Consider the following 17,272-nt stretch of genomic DNA (forward strand, 5'->3'; position numbering starts at 1 on the left):
CCACTATGTTGGAGTTGTTATTATGGAAGATGTCTTTTGTCTAAATCTGTTCCTATCTGGTAGGACCTGAGATGAAATTTAGAGGCGTGGTCCATCCAATTGTTATTGCTCCTGCAAGGATCCTGGATCTGAATGTGGTGAAATTCACGGATGATGGTCAGTAGCCTTTACTTGGTTCAGATGTAGGAAATTCCTCTGCAGTAAGGGATGCTGCTCCATTCCGTAGTGCTGAAGATGTGAAGTGCTGTGCAACTGGTTCTTAAGCATGCTTGGTTCTTTCCCAGGCCAGGGTGGCTGTGGTGACTGTCCCAGTGCATGATACAGTTTTGTTTTCATGACACAGTGCAGTACTGACCAGCAATATTGTCTTGGGCTCCATTAGTTGTAATAGTGCAAGGGTAATTATTCTGCTAATACTGGTTCTGGTGCTAAGTCATGAAATACTGGCTTTGTGATCTCTGTACTGTGCTATGCTGTATAGCAGAGACACACACATACAGAACCACAGAGGAAGTTAGCAACACTGCATGCTTGTCTACATTGGAAAAAAAGGCTGTGATTAAACAGGCATAGCTAATATGCATTAGACAATCTTGTTCTCAGTCATAACAGCATTCGTTATTGTGTATTAAAGATCTCGTACTCAATTCATATATATAAGATGAGTGTGGAGATTTTTTTAAAGTTAGACTAGGTTTTAGTTTTTAAATAAATTCTGTTGAAATTAGAGATAACTAGAAATACATTTAGCCTAAATTAATTAAATATAAATTAAGTTGTTCAAGTTTACTGCTAAAGTTTTAAGGAAAGTCAAGCTCTATATCTGATGAAGATTACTTGCTGTATGCCTGAAGCCGCTTTCTTGAAGTGGTAAACTGTGTTTGACAGTTCTGTCATTGCATTTAGAGTACCTCTTTCTTTTCAGATCAGTTATCCAGTTCTAGTCAATGAGTAGTTTGTTCTTAGTTGAAAAGTAGCTGGGAATTGAGAAGCAGGGAGAATCTTTACTGCTTTTTTTTTAAATCTATAGATAAAACTTTGTTATGACTAGGTGAGACTAACTAGGTCTAAAATGAGAGATCTGCAGTTTAGTTTGCCAGCCAGAAATAGTATTTCCTCTCTTTATCAGATTTAAATGTAAAACGTGTTTTGATTAAATTTTTGTTTTAAATACAAAAAATTTAGTACTGCTTTACTTGATTAATAAAAAGCCATTTTAAAAAATACATCTTTTATTTTATATTTTTGATGGAATTCCAGTGTTCATTCAGAACATTCATACATCACATAAATGAAGTCTATTAATAATTTTGAATAGAAAGGCACTGTTTACTGTTTTATAATATTGAAAATTGTAAAAAGAATTAAAAAAGATAAAATGTATAACTACTCAAATAAATACATATGGTTATAGGTTGTCTTTCTAGTGGGAAAAATGATACTATATTCAGTGTTAGGACTGTTCGGGTTTTTTTGCAAATACTACCTACCCATACTGTAGGAGAATAACTGGAATGTACATATGCAAAGCAAGATCAAATTATGATGAAAATCATGTTTAAAAATAGGAAATGCCTGTTGAAAACATTTTGAAGCTGACTTACCTTTCGGTTACTCAGTAAAAGTTGGTGCAAGGGAAGCAGCTAGAACAGGCAGCTGGAAGCAGAGAAGGGATTCCCCTTCTGGTAGAAGTAGTAAACTGTTAGCTAAATTTCATAATTACGTGAGATTTTACCCTCGGTCTCCTGAAATGAAAGGTCACAGTCTCTTTACTATGCAAAAGCCCCTCCCTTTATACCTGCCTGTATTTCACATAAGCAGTCGTAGCTCAACAGTATGAACATAGTTTAAAACCCAGGCAATATAGCAGTGCACACATTACATTCACAACCTTTTGGTTACAGGATTAACTCTGGGAGCTGTCTGCAGTCTCTCTCTAGTGACAGACGTTTTGACAAATGCAATATCAGAGCTCCCTGAAGAGAAGACAAAGGTTTTCTGTGCTGTCCTGAAGCAACTGAGAACTCTGGGCAGCGAACAGATAAGGAACGTTGCTGTATGTTGTGCCTTCCTTGCTATAACAATTGTAACAACTTGTAAAAAATGCGAAATTACTCCTGACCACATGTAAAACTTGCATTTTTAATTCTGTTTTTAGCATGAGTTTTCTATCAATGCATCTTTTCTGAGCTTTCAATATATATAAATTCATATGTAGTCTGCATGTTATATTGTCACCTAACATAAAAACATGAAGGTGATAGGAAAAGGTAACATAAATTTCTTTTTTTCAAGTCATTAGGTGGAAACATCATAAGTAGAAAATCAACCTCAGACTTGAATCCTATTCTGGCAGCCAGTGGCTGTATGCTCAATCTGGCTTCAAGAGGTAAGAGGTATCCTGTCCCTGTAGTAGTGCCAGAGGTACAGGATCCTATTGTATGGGGAGAGGGGAAATAACAATAGGTGAACATTTGTTAAGGAACGCTTTCCCCATTCTCACACAAGATTACATCTGCAAGGGAAGCAGCTTCCAAATGAACATGTCACAAGATTCTCATGTCAAGGGTAAACATTCAGACCAATCAGATTACATGTACTTCTATGCACAGTGAATTGCTATAAGCACTCATAAAACCTCACAATTTGAGTGGCTGTATACTACCTCCCCACATCCCTGGTATTTTTTTTCTGTAACTGATGCTTTGCCATAGTTTAAAATCACCCTCTTGGCCTGAGGAGGACTCTGGCTTCTTGTTCTTCACAGTTACTCACTTCTGATACATGAGCCACTAGTCTAGCACGTTTTTCATGGCCATTTCCTCAGTTTCCTTCCATCACTGTATATATACTCCCCTCTACCCGCTCCTTTGTTTGTGCGCTACCTTACCATTGGAAGGTTGATGGAATTATTGGTAAACATGAGCTATCTGGTGGCCTAGAGTTGCATGTTCTCCCTTCTAGATGCCTTATGTCCTTTTTGCTCTTGACCCAGACAGAGTGAGTGTTGCCATTTCAGACCATGTAATACTCCACTCAACACCCTGAAATACACATTCTTTAAGGGAATGTTTCTGAGCCAGGATTTCCTGGAACAGATACACAAAAACTTAACACTGTGTGATTTCCATGACTTCTTCCTGCATGGTTTGGTACTGAAAGGAAAAATACCTGTCAGAATGTTGTTCTGACAAGTGCAAGTACAAGCATTTCCATCTTCCTGCTCAACAGTTCTAACGATGAGCCTACTTATTTGAGTGATGAATAAGATCATTGATTGATACCTGTTTCTGCTACCCTGGCAGAACTTTAGTGCTGGGATAGGGTTTATAAGCATTTTTCACAGGTTTTTAACTTACTTTACCAAATGGTGGTCAGTGAAACATAGAAAAAATAGATTGTTCAAGAAAAGGAGGTTGCAGAAGCACTGTTAGTTATTATTATTTATCTTAGATCCCAGTGTAAGGGAAAATACACCTAAATCCTGGCAGACTCAAAGGTGAGATTAGACAATGATCTTTATGTATGTAAACCAGGGGTATTCTGGAAGGAATTGCAAAGGCAAAAATCCAGAAACACGAGTGCTGCTATTCTTAAGAGTTTTATTTTTCAGATTCACAGTTCAGCAAAGTAAAATTCCTTTAATGAAGTTTTGCTGTCACAGTAGTTATATCTGAGGAATGCGATTTTAATGCTAAATGATATTCTACAATGAACAGGTTACAGTGACATCGTCACATGTAACATGAAAAACATGAAGAAAATAATCATGCTGTAAAGCAGCCAGTCTTGAGGAATCACAATCATTGAATGTGATGGGAGTATTGTAATATATAAATCTTTTTAAAATGGCACAGGAGATTATCTGGTTATAGAAAGTCTTGGGGTAGATCAGGGCTACTGTAAGATAAATAGCGTCTAGTGATAAGAAATCATTTATTTAAAAATGCATTGGACCTCTTAGGTAGCATGTGAAAAGTACAAAGAAGTGAAAAGTACAAAAAAGTACAGAAGACTAGTGAAAAATCCACTTCGACTTCATCTGTCTAGCACATGTGGATACTTTCCACACTGGTGAACCACTGTGGATTTCCATCTGTACAATGCTTGTGCCTCTGTGTTCTTGCAGAACAACAATGCTGCTTGACAGTTGTGTTACTGGCACAGTTGCAGTCCTACCAACAAAATGTCTTGAGCCAATGGACCTTGCTTAATTAACAGAACCAACTATATGTGTTGAAATACTGCATTTCCAGAAGTCTTGCTGGCTTTACTGTGTAGCAATATTGGCAAACCCAGTGTAGCATAGATGAAGTTTAAGTGTTCAAGGGGCTTTTAGAAGTTTAGGTTCCTTGCCAAATTTTGCCCTACTTCCCTTTTGAAAATTCCATCTTTAATAGTATTTATTGTAGAATGACAAACATAGTGCTGTTAGAATAATTGACCAAAAAGAGAGAAGAAAAGGCTGTAGCATTTATTCCCTTCTGAATTCCCAGAAGTATTCAGAATCTCAGAACAAAGCAAATAAACAAAAAAAGCCAATGAAAACCCAGCCACCCTTTTTTTTTTTTTTTTACTTTTGCAGCAGTTCTTCCCCATTCAGTTTTCTTCCTCATTCTTTATGTTTTAGAAGGAAAGGTAGTGATGATGGCAGCTGCTAAGATTTGGAACAGATGGACAGAAGTGAGGATGGGATGGGATCATTGTTGCAGTATCAGAAGGGAGGATTACAGAATGGAGATTAATCTCTGAGCACTTTCTTAGGACTCTGGTGTTATGATGCTATGGAAGATGGAGCGGTCGTTTGTATTTATAGAGCATACCACTGTTCATTTGTTATGTAAACTCTGCAGTTATTTACGCAGGAAGGCAGCAGGTATTTCTTGACAAAATATCATTGATGTATGTTGATTGCACAATTGTACAGAAGTTTCTGGATTTGGGGTTTTTTTTAGGAAGAAAGCGACAGATTCCTTTGAATGGTATTTTTGTAGATGGAGTTGGTAACAATGCCATTACACCAGAGGAGATCTTAGTCTCTGTCCATATTCCCCATTCTAGGAAGGTAAGTTACTAGTTTGTTTAGGTTTGCTTTAAGCAGAGTTAAAGACTATTAAACAAAGAGCAGGAGGGGGCATAATCCCAATGTTTAAAGTCACACTACTACTGCTCTCTTTCTGTATTCCTTGCATTTGATCCTGTCAGTGCCATGCTATGTCCCAATTTCAGCCAAAAACCACAACTCTGCAAAACAGCTGGTGATACATAAAGAGTGATATTCAGACAGAAGTTTACCCTGAAATGATGAGGGCAGTAGCAGTTATCTAGATGCCCCACAGAAAGGGTCTTGGACAAGCTGCCATAGTCCTCACCAAAGCAGGCTGCTCACCAGTGTTATGGTTGGCATCAAGTAGGTAAAGCATTATTACCTCTTGAGGATTTTTCTTAAAATGAGGTAAGATTGGGCATGTGCGTGGTGCTTCCAGAAATGTGGCTGAACTGAGTAATAGTCTGACTGGTATTGTGTTTGCAAGAGTGGGTATGAGATCTTGTAAGAGAATTACAGGTCATGTTATCTGAGTACTAAACTTTGGCAGTACTTTGAAGCCTCTAAGTTTTTGGTCTTGTTGTAAATGCAACTCCACAAGATCCTTGCCTTCCAGCTATCTACCAGGAACAATTCTAGGCCATCTGAACTGTGTAGATGATGGAAGACTGGGTATGGGCAGCTAGAAAATCAAAGGTGGTGAAGCTACTGAAAGGTCAAGAGAAGGAAGCGTATGGTCTTGAATGCTCAGGAATTTGAATTTGTGCTCTTTGGGTTTTTATTCTCATTTCATGCAGTGCAATAATAAGTTCTACTTCCAGATACTTTCATGTCTGCACTTCTGTCTGATTTTGCTCAGGGGGAGTATGTCTCTGCATTTCGGCAAGCACCAAGACGGGAAAATGCTCTCCCAATAACCAATGCAGGAATGAGAGTCCTTTTTGAGGAAGGTACAGACATAATAAAGGATTTAAGCATTTTTTATGGAGGTGCTGTCTCTACCACAGTCTGTGCAAAACAAACCTGTTGGACACTTATTGGAAGGTACAATTTTTCTCTCTTCTCTGTATTTCTGAATAAAGGGACTTCGAGAGCTTGGGTGTACTTCCTTGGAGCCTGAAAGTACAGAAAGATTTCACTTGCCTGGCCAATGCCATGTCTGTTCAAGTGAATGATCTGGTCAAGCCTTAGTGATGACTTTTCAGGACTGTTACATTTTACAGTCTGCACATGGATGCAACTGGTTGTGAAGTATGCAGAGAGATAAGAGATGTGAGATAGGTGGATGAGATATATGTAGTCAGTTGTGCATCTGAATGCAGGCATTTGTGAATGATGCTGGATCCTGTAGGTTTGATAATCCCCTAGTACTGGTGTTCTTCGGTCCTTCAGTTTGGCTCTAACAGAAAGTTTAAGAACTTCAGATGTGCCCTATATACTTAGGAGCACAAGTCAAGCCTTAACCAATCTCTTCATCTACAAGATCCTAATAATCTCTGAAATTAATCCCTGACATTCCCTCCCACTTTGCAGAATCTTTCCAAGTTCTGGAGGAAAAAAAATACAAATAATTCAAGCAGTATAAAGCTATTTATGTAAACACTCCCACAGGACTGTTTTACCATTTAATTTACAACTGTTTCACTAGTTGAATTACTCATTATTTTTTGCTGCTCTACATGATTGAATTTATTCTAACAGATTTGTGTTTTGACATCTAGGCTTGTGTAACTGTGGAGAGCTAACTGTGTTGAGATACTTCAAGGAGACAGCCTTTTCAGAAAATATACAAACAACTATACAGCACTAATCAGATCCCTTGAAAGCATCTACAGTTTGCATCAATATCGTTATCCACTTTTCTTTAAATACAGAACAGTATCTGCAGAATAGTGATGATCTATAAGACTGTTAAATCAGCTTTAAAACTGTAATAGGGTTTATTTATTTATTTTGATTTTTAATGTTGGCATAGCACTCGATTCCCCTGACTCAAGGGACCTCACTTCTGTGAGCAGCATTGACCTACACTGTTTTCCAAATTGCAGATCATTACTAGAATCAATATTTTCTCTTCATTGTGAGCAGGATTATGCCTGTGGTCCATGGTACAAATGTATTACTGCTTTTTTTTTTTTTTTTTGAGTCCTGGTCTGATCGTATGTATTATTCTTCCTGATAGACACTGGAATGAACAAATGTTGGATGAAGCTTGCAGACTACTTCTTGGAGAAATTGCTCTTCCAGGCTCAGACAGTGGTGAAAAAGTAGACTATAAGAAAACTTTGATGATCAGTTTCTTCTACAGATTTTTCCTGGAAGTATTGCAGTCATTAAAGACAACGGTAAATTAGTTCTCCATGTCTGCTTTTCTGTAAGCAAATGAAAGGGTTTTTTCCTATCTGCTAATGCTTGCAATTTATACAACACGCTAAATATTGTCTTCGGTGTTCAGATCTACAGAAGCAGATAAGCACTTAACTCGCAAAGAAATTGATGGAGAGATGCCTGTTTAACTTTAGGTGCTGAGATATCTTTACCTTGAACATTAGGTTTTAAAAACAAATGAGCAATGTTTATGCAACAGTGTATCAGTATTGAGCTCCCAGGCCCAAAGAAAACATGCATGAGGTCTTACTCTGTACCTGTTCAAAACATAAACAGACAGAACAGAAATAAAGGTTTTGGAAAGCAACTGTAGGTGTTAAACCAAACCTCCTTCTTGCATGAGTTGTTGACTGGGAGAGGACTCCTCCAAATTTTAATGTACCTGTTTTTGTTTAAAACTTGTTCTTATGAGGAAAAATACCCCTTTTGACTTTTTTTTCCTGTGTTACCTTGAGCTCTGTCCTCTGAATTACCATTACTAGGTAATTCATTATTACCAGGAGTGATTCTGTGCCAGGTTTGATCAGATCCCAGAACAAAACTCTTCTGACTATCCCTGCTTTACGTTGCTTACTTTAAACAAGCATATTTGTTGAATCCAATATATTTTTAAATACTATTTAGTGAAATCTCAAAACTCTGTGTTGTTTTAAAATTGTTGTTTTAGAGCCTTTCTAGCTTGCGAGAGTCTGGAAGAATTTGTGGTATAAAGAGTTTGTATTTGGTTATTTTGGTGGTTAGCTTTTTTTATTTGGAATGTTCAAAATGTGAGTTTTAGTAGTAATTCCCTTCCTTTTCAGGATCCTTGCTGCTATCATGGCATACCTATGGAATATAGGAGTGGCCTACAAGATTTCAAAACCAAAATGCCGCAGAGTATCCAATTATACCAGGCAAGTGATTTTATTCTAAGGTTGTTCTGTGATATGTAAGACTTGGTAGAAGGTCATGGTTCAAACATGACCCTTGCCATGAAGCTCAGTTACAAATTTTGCAAAGGATTGAAGGCAACAGTGTCTTAGTGGATGATTTTAGTTGTATCTCAGTTAGAAAAAACTTGTCTGTAAAAACAGACTTATACAGTTATGCTGATATTTTCTAAACAGTTCTTAAAAGATAAATATGCTTAACAAACTCCACTGTCAGACTGCTTATAACTTGGTATATTACAGTGTGCAAACCAATTGGAAAAAAATTAGAAGAAAGTAAAAAAGATTGAAAAACCCGTCTATAGCTATCACTGTAATATTCTTGTCACGAGATACATGTTTCTTGAGATCTGAGAGAGCTCTTAGGTGTTGCTGTAGATGTAGGAATCGAGATGGGAGTTTGTGATGGCTGATCAAATTAGCAAGCCTATTCGAGAAGTGAGCAGTAGAGGGCAGCAAAGAGCAAACACCTGTTGGATTTTCTAAGCTCACCCATCTGACTAGGCCTTGGTGGGAATGCCTGCAAGGATTTTTGATATTTAGATACCCTCGTCACAGAAGTGAAAATCTCAAGTTTTTGAAGCATAAAGAAAATTCACATTAAATCTAAAGAAACATATTTTTTCAGTTTCAGGTACTCCTTAACATTTTAGCTTTAAATACTTCGAATTTGTTCATCATTGTGTTCAGCTTTCTTCAATTATTGTCAGGGAAAAAAAAAAAAGAAAGAAGACATACTACAGATTACTACAGATTTATAAAAGGGGCCAAGATCAAAAGAACTGGTTCTTTATAACTTTCAGCAATGTATTCCTTAGTTGCAAGAAAGTGACTAAATAACAGAAGTTGAAACAATATCTTATACATATCAGTTGTCATTGAGCAACAGACATTTAAAAACCCGGAATTTTTTTTTTTTTTTTCACTTTAATTTTCTATCTAACTTCTGCAAGTCCCTATCTTTTGTCTGAACTTCTTCCTCTGAACATTATTAAGCTTTTAAAATTAAAGGGAAAAAAGAATGCATATCCAAAGGTAAGCACTTGGTCATTCTGTTAGAGGAAAAGTCAAGACGGCTGAGACAGCCATTCAAGGAACTCTGGGCAGTCAAGTGAAAAATGTCTGTTCCTGGCCTTGAGTTAATAGCAGATCACAGTGTGCCAGAAAGTGCAGGAGGCAGAACTATGTACCCAGAACACTTGTGTGCTGGAAACTATAGAAGAAAAAAGATTTTGAGTAGTTAACCAGTTCTAAATGTAGACAAGGAAGAAGTTAGTGTGAACACTGACCCAGAAATTGGAAAAGTGTACTGGAAGTTGGCAACAATTAATTGGTGTGGCAGAATTAATGGGCAACACTGAATTAACTTTCAGGACAGACTTAGCAAAATAAGGTTAATAAGGCAGCACAATTGATACACCGGTGCAAGGAAATAAAATTGGGAAGGAAATACTTAACTTTTTCTCAAGGATTTACATCGATCAGTTGCAGTCTTTCAGCAAGGAGGACAGATCCTCAGAATCACTGCAAATACCTCAAAATACAACACCAGACGCTGGTAAAATACAGAACAGAATCTTGTGAGAGTAATTCAGAAAATTATCAAAGCTTTGTGACACCAGTCAGTAAGGGAGGAAACTGTCCTCCTGAAAAAGAAGTGCTGTTTGTATCACTTTGATATGAATGATTAAGGAAAAAAATCCAAGTAGACAAACCTGTGCAAGTCTCTCAGAAGGCTCCTTAAGAGAAGAAATTGAAGAAATCCCCTGGAGCAGCAGTCAGGTCCTGCATCCACACCTGTTTTCAGTATTGAACCAGAAGATGGTAATATGAGCGGTTGTTCCTTCATCTGATTTTCTCATTGGTATAAGAATATTATGACTGTTCTCTTTTCAACTTATTTTGGGTGAGGTATGTGTATTTTTGGCTGTACAGGACATAGAGCCGAGTCAGTCTCCTCAGGATCCTGTAGGACGGCCCATTATGCACCAGTCTGGAATTAAGCATGCCACTGGTGAAGCAGTGTACATTGATGACCTTCCTTCTGTGGATGGGGAGCTCTCCCTGGCTGTCGTCACTAGTTCCAGAGCTCATGCTAAAATTGTGTAAGTGTTCAGGGTGTATCTGAAGAAAGTGTTATTATGTTATTATGTGTTATTATGAATTGCTGTCTGAGATTTTGAGAGCAGACTAATGAGTTATGTCTATACAGAACAGCATGTCCAATACCTGCACTGGCTCAGGTGCTGGAAGTACTAGTTGCTCTAATAGAAAGCTCTGTTTGGATTTAAGTGTCTCATTCCATATTACTGTGCTAATAAGGATGAACTGTTTCTGGTCCGTGAGCTAGCCTAGAGCCAGCCTAGGTACCTCCACAAAGGGCTGAGCTGGGCAGTACAAGCAGGCACTGAAACTCAGCTTTACCAACACAGCTTTGAAATCTCAATTCTATTATGAAAAAAGAGAATTGTTCAAAATGTAGGAAGTAGCATTGCAACATTGCAGCAACAAGGTAACAAAACTCATAGGAGGCCTTACAGGAGAAGATGGGAAGATGATTTTATTTTGAAAGAAAACTGTTCTTGCTTATGCTTTTATACTCCCAAGATACACCTATTCCAGCAGTTTGTTCAGCATTCAGGCACCAAAGTGCACATGCCCAAGTTGTCTGCCCAGCATTCAGGCACCAAGACATGTATCCAGGTGGTCTGGTTAGGATTAATCGTGATGACAGAGAGGACTGGGGCTTCTAGCTATAGAGTCCTTGTCATATTTCCTGGCTTATTCTTAAGTTGGTGATAATGTGATGGGTTTGGATGTGCTCTTTTTGGTACCATCAAGGAGCTGACATCAACCCCACCTCTGTGAGTCAGTAGGATTTATTAATTCGCCTTTGTCTTCTGATCTGGGTGTCCAGAGAAGAAGCCTGTAGATGTGCTGAGATTTTGATGACCTGCTAAACTAGGTGGTATCAAAACACGCCATTCTTATAGACCTTCTACTGGTCTTTCTGATCCTTCTACACCCATACGTTCCCATGAATTGGGAATTTTAATTTGCCTTTAACCTGCACTACTACTTATGCCAGAGATAGAAGGAAGAGATATGTCTGAACCCATGAGCAGATCCCAGCAGTACAAGAAACATACCTCTGTATTGTGTTCCCTTCCTGTGTGCAATGCTTTGTAAAACTAGTGAATTACACTTCTCTCTTCTCATATCCCAATCAGATCTATAGATACCTCAGAGGCTCTAAACAGACCTGGTGTGTTTGATATCATAACAGCTCATGATGTACCAGCTACAAACGAGTTTTACTATTCTGATGATCCAGAGATTATATTTGCAAGAAACAAGGTATAAGTAATATCTTTTTTAAACTATTTTCTTCATTTTTACTGTTTTCTTCAGCCTTTTATAATGAAATTTTACTTAGGCATATGACACAGAAAAGTCTTAGAATTTTTTCCCACTCCCTTTTCAGTTTCAGAATAGCTGATATGTATTATATTCTGCCTCAAGAAGAATGGAAGAATACAGAGTAAACCTCACAAAACCATCTAAGCTGTTGGGAGAGTATATTTCATTGAAAGTTAGGTTCCCATTATCCATTTTTGAATATTGTATTTTCCCTGATCCCCCAGTTATGTTGATGTTTCTAATAATTTGTTAGCTTCATGGATGATCTAAAAACTACGAAAGTCCTAAGTCAAAACAAAATTCTAAAACTAAAACATGAATAGTGGCTACGTGAAAGAAGAATATCAGCAGCACATGTGGGAATCATTTGAATCCACTGTTCTATTAAGTGATGTGTATATTACAGGTCATTTGTGTGGGTCAGATTGTCTGTGCTGTGGTTGCCGATTCAGATGTTCATGCCAAACAAGCAGCTGCAAAAGTCAAGATAGAGTATGAAGTGCTGGAACCGGTGATCTTAACAATTGAGGTACTAATAATTTCTTTTCTCTTGCTTTTTTTATTATTTTATCTATTTAATTAATGGAAGCAGCAGTTTACACTCTTCACTTGCTTTTTAAGCATGATTTTCTAAGGAAACAAGGTGAATATGAACATCCATTTAACCAGTCTGTCAGTCTCTCTCTAAATCAGTTTTCAGCCTTTCAGCTAATTTTGACCACTTGTGATAGATAGGCAACAGTCTCAAAAGTATTAAGGTTCCCAAAAGTTTTGTAATAATGAACGTAAGAGGACAAAAGAAGAACTCTTTAAATATTCCCAGTGAGGCAAAGGCAATGAGCATGCTAGTTGTTTATAATTCTTTTGGTAGCTAAGAGCCGGTCGGTCAGCATATGTATATTGGCTGGACAATCAGCTCCTGATTATCTGTAGCAGTTTTATCTGTTGTCCAGCTAGCAAGCCAGCAAAGTTAGGCTGGAGACATAGGAAGTGTTGGGAGAATGTGAGGAGAAAGATGTTAGGGATACAGAACATTTTGGAAATGTGATGTAGGAGTCATAGGGGAAATGGACTTACGCTGGGTTAAAGAGATGAGTGGAACAAAGGACACATTTGCAGGGAAACAGCATAAATTCTGGTAGTCACTTCATAGCTTTGTTCCATAATGCGTGTGCGGTGTAATGTAACAGTCCTTCTGATATAAGAATAGAAGCTGTCTCTTTTTAGACCTCCAATGAAGTCTTACTAGAAATAAAGAAAATCATACTTAATAGATTGCACTTTTACTTAGTCCTTGTGATTTCTTCTCTTAATGGCGTCACTCTGGATGATGTGATTGCATTCTTATTCGGTGCTGTCTTGGTCATTTGCTAGATGTATGAGAGGGAAGAGCAGGTTCTATACAGTGAATGCATTTCCATCAGGAACACCAGGTACATCAGGAAAGGATTGCTGGAACTGAATACACAAACTCATTAGCAATGACAGTAAAGTGATGAATACTGTTGTTCATTGACTTTGGTTGCTGGTGGTTCAAATCTCTGAAAAGAATGGTGTTTCTTCTGAGAGTGAAATGCCACAAGCTGAGAACCTTTAAAATACTTAAATAAACTCTTTCTCTTTTTCTCCACTGCAGGAAGCTATAAAGCACAACTCGTTCTTTGAGCCAAAAAGAAAATTAGAACAAGGAAATGTTGATCAGGCATTTGAAACTGTTGATAGTATAATTGAAGGTAAACTGCAGAATACATTTGGTGAGAAGTTGTTGTCAGAATTTGGGTTTGTCTGTCTGTTCTCCAAGTCCCAGTTCTACCTTTTTTCTATATAGCGATTAGGCCTGAGAAAGCTCTTGGTCACCTGGAAGAAAGTGTGATTAAACCTAGTGGTCTTATGGTCCTGCTACTACATTCAAGCTTTCTGCATCCTCTGTCCTTGAAACAGATTCACAGAATAATTAGGTTAGAATCTAGTCCAACCTCCTGCTTAAAGCAGATCCAGTTAAAGCAGGTTACTAAGGGCCATGCCCAGTCAGGTTTTGGATATCTCCAAAGATGCAGATTCCACAACCTCTATAGGCACGTTTTTCAATATTTGAGCCCTTTAGTGGTGATTTTTTTTTTCTTATATCGAGTTGAGATGTCTTATGTTCATTGCCTCTTATGCTTCCACTGTGCATCTCTGAGAACAGTCTGGCTCACTCTTCTCTACATCCTCCCATCAGGTAGTTGTAGACAGCAATAAGATCTTCTCTTAACCCTTTTCTTCTTGTGGATGAATAAATCCAGTTCTCTCAGCCTCTTCTGATATATTCTGTGGTCCAGCCCCATGACCATCTTGGTGGCCGCCACCATGACCTGGTCTAGTGTGTCCATGCTTTGTTGAATTTATCTCTGTTTTATTTAACGTTGTCACCGCTTGTAGGCAATATTATTCTGCTTTTGATCAAGTTCTGTCGATGGCACTGGAACAGGACCAATTTAATCCTGCAAGGATTTTTGCTTTTATTTTAGGTGTTACTTCTTCATACAAGAAGTGTCAGAAGATCAGAAGACAATTACCGTGATTGGTAATTGTCATAATTATCATAATAACCATGATGATGATGGACCATTAGTTCTTTCCTGGTTCATTTCTTGTGTCCTTTTCCATTAGGAAAAGGATTGTAACATTTGTGTTTTTCTCTTTGGATCAGGGGAGCTTTGCATTGGGGGACAGGAACACTTCTACATGGAGACTCAGAGTGTGCTTGCTGTTCCAAAAGGAGAGGATAAAGAGATGGATTTGTATGTATCAACACAGCATCCTGCAATTATTCAGGTAATACAGAGCATTCTCGGAGAAAGTGGTTGAACCTGTGACATAAGTTTGGTTTACAAATCCATCTTAACAATTTAGAAGCAGTAGGAGCATGAAATTGCACGTCTGGATTATCCAACAGCAGCAGCTTTGTAGAACTGCTATACCCTGATAAACACCAACAGCTACCCTGCAAGGATAAGGAGGAAGTAAAAGTATTTTATTTCCCTTTGAACAAAGTACCACATGCCTTGCTATTGCACTGTGGAGTGCTGAGGCTTCTCCATCCCTGTTAGCTTTCTGTTGAGATGAGGAGCAATCAGCACCCTGCAGAATCAGTCTGCTGATGGTTTGATCAACTCTCAGTAGCTGTAGGTGAGACTGCTGCTCCATGCCATAGTCATCATCATAGAATGGTGTGGGTTTGAAGGAACCTTTAAAGATCATCTAATCCAACCCCCCTGCCATGGACAGGGTTATCTTTCACTAGATCAAGTTTCTCAAAGCTCTTTCTCAAACCTGATGTTGAACACTTCCAATGATAGGGAGCCCACAACTTCTCTGAGGAACCTGTTCCAGTGTCTCAGCACCCTTATTGTAAAAGATTTCTTCCTTATGTCCAATCTAACCCTGTCCTCTTTTCAGCTTAAAGTCATTGCCCCTTGTTCTGTCAGCAGGCCTTTGTAACAAGGCCTTGTTTCTTATAAGCCCCCTTTATATATTGAAAGGCCACAATTAGGTCTCCCTGGAGCCTTCTCTTCTCCAGGCTGAACAATTCCAACTCTCTGTCTTTCATCATAGGAGAGGTATTCATTCCTCTGACCATTTTCACAATGATAAATGGTAAAGCAAAGCTGACAGTGTATGGTCTGCATAGCAATAGCAATGGTGCATGAAACTGATAGTATTTTGGACTCAACACTGACATTTTGTGTTCAAAGCCCAGTTCAGCTCCTTTTATCATTTCCATTATTATTATACTGCCAATAGCCAAGAAGCATGAAGGTTTGAGAAAATTATTTGAAGCAAGAACGTTCCTAACACTAGCAAGACCTAAGATTATTAAAAATCAAATGGTTTTATTTGAATTAAAAATTAAAATCACATTTATGATCTTAGTAATAAAAATAATAAAAAATACATTCTTATCCCTTTTCCTTGTACCTGAAGCTTCTTACTGTTTAGATAATGAAATCCAAGGGTATTATTTTTCACTTCTGCTCATGACTCTTCCTTAGTCTCTGTGACAGAGATTTTAAAAGTCAACATTGCTGAGTGTTTGTTGTTATCTTTTTCTTGCTTTTTAACCTAGGGTGAAGGAAAAATTATTTTAATTGGATTAAAACATAAACCCTAGAAAGATCTATAGAACCCTTTTCTAGAAAAGGTTTTCCTTTCACAACTTAATTTTTAGGCTTGATTTGAGTTGACATAAAAGATTTAAACTCATTTTACAGGAGATGGTAGCTGCAAGTTTAGGTGTTCCAGCCAACAGGATCATGTGCCATGTTAAACGAGTTGGTGGAGCTTTTGGTGGGAAACTCCTGAAAGCTGGCTTACTGGCATCAGTTGCTGCAGTGGCAGCAAACAAGTAAGTGCAGTATATGTGTATTGGGATATGAAGAGAAAATGAGGTAAACAAGTTTTGCATTTTGACTAAAATGCTTTCTACTGTCCCAAAGTTGCTAGCCAAAAAGTCATGAAATCCTGACTGTTCCCATTTTGTAGGATTGTTCAGTGCATTTCTTTATTTTGTTTTGTTAGACTACTTATGTTAAGCAGCTCTAGTCTAAACTAAATTAATGGGACTTGAAGATAATGGTATTAGTATGAGCTAGAAATATTATTGAAGTGATTAAACGTTTCAAAAGGACCAGTCCCTAACTACTGAGGCTCTGTGTGGACGTTCAAAACATGACGTTAACCATCTAGATGTGAACTCCACTGGCACAGCAGCCTGCAGAAGGAATAGTTCACGAGTGGAACTGCTTTTAAGGACAAGTTGTCCCCAGCATCTTTCAGTCAAAATTAGCTTAAATCTATAAAGTATTATGTTTTTGCTAATACTAGTTGAATTAGCTTAGGAACCTTAATACATAAAGCTCCATCTTTGGCAGGACAATATGGGCATTTAGCTGTCAGGGTGTAGTAACCTCTTTTAAAAGCATAACTGATATGCTGCAGAATGTATATTGGGTTGCATCTTGTCTTAGCCAAAATGATCTTGTAATCTGAGTGGTTAGCTCAATATGTTTCTCTTGTTACAACTGTCACTGTTACAACTCTTGAATATTTTTGGCCATGTTAGCTGTGTTTTGGATTAACCAGGCCATGCTAAATACTTTTTTATAGTTCAAACAATCTTATTTTTTATTGTTAGGACCTTATTTTACATCTTAAGTCCATTTTTGCAAAAGTAACTATTTTAAATGGTATATGCATTTGTAGACTAATTTTCATATTTTTATCATTATGCATGTTTTTATTTCATTCCAAGGCACCCTATTTCAGTACAGTTCTGAATAGCTAAGAGGCGACTGTTGATTGAAGTTGAATTCTAACTGCTGTTAGTTTGCTTAACGCAGTTCTGTCTTAACACTGAAATAACAATTTCTTCAGAAAAAGTTTGCAGTGAGTTATCTTGTTGGCTTTCAAGAAATTAAAAAATTCTGAAATTACTGTAAATTCAAAA

The 17,272-nt window shown here is 37.7% G+C and overlaps 1 protein-coding gene across 4 annotated transcripts in view; it reads left to right on the forward strand.

Annotated features, from left to right (window-relative positions):
- The window catches only part of AOX1 (aldehyde oxidase 1), a 45,091-nt gene that overhangs the window by 11,255 nt on the left and 16,564 nt on the right, over window positions 1–17,272 (forward strand). For all 4 annotated transcript variants that reach the window (XM_040604757.1, XM_040604754.1, XM_040604755.1 and 1 more), the window contains exons 10-22: window positions 64–156; window positions 1,905–2,056; window positions 2,296–2,389; window positions 4,956–5,065; window positions 5,907–6,091; window positions 7,230–7,392; window positions 8,236–8,328; window positions 10,300–10,469; window positions 11,595–11,721; window positions 12,191–12,313; window positions 13,421–13,517; window positions 14,477–14,601; window positions 16,038–16,171. In XM_040604757.1, the coding sequence (XP_040460691.1) occupies window positions 64–156; window positions 1,905–2,056; window positions 2,296–2,389; window positions 4,956–5,065; window positions 5,907–6,091; window positions 7,230–7,392; window positions 8,236–8,328; window positions 10,300–10,469; window positions 11,595–11,721; window positions 12,191–12,313; window positions 13,421–13,517; window positions 14,477–14,601; window positions 16,038–16,171 (1,666 nt within the window). The remainder of the gene's footprint in view (window positions 1–63; window positions 157–1,904; window positions 2,057–2,295; window positions 2,390–4,955; window positions 5,066–5,906; window positions 6,092–7,229; window positions 7,393–8,235; window positions 8,329–10,299; window positions 10,470–11,594; window positions 11,722–12,190; window positions 12,314–13,420; window positions 13,518–14,476; window positions 14,602–16,037; window positions 16,172–17,272) is intronic.

The sequence above is a fragment of the Falco naumanni genome, chromosome 8, assembly GCF_017639655.2.
Source record: "Falco naumanni isolate bFalNau1 chromosome 8, bFalNau1.pat, whole genome shotgun sequence".
NCBI lineage: Eukaryota > Metazoa > Chordata > Aves > Falconiformes > Falconidae > Falco > Falco naumanni.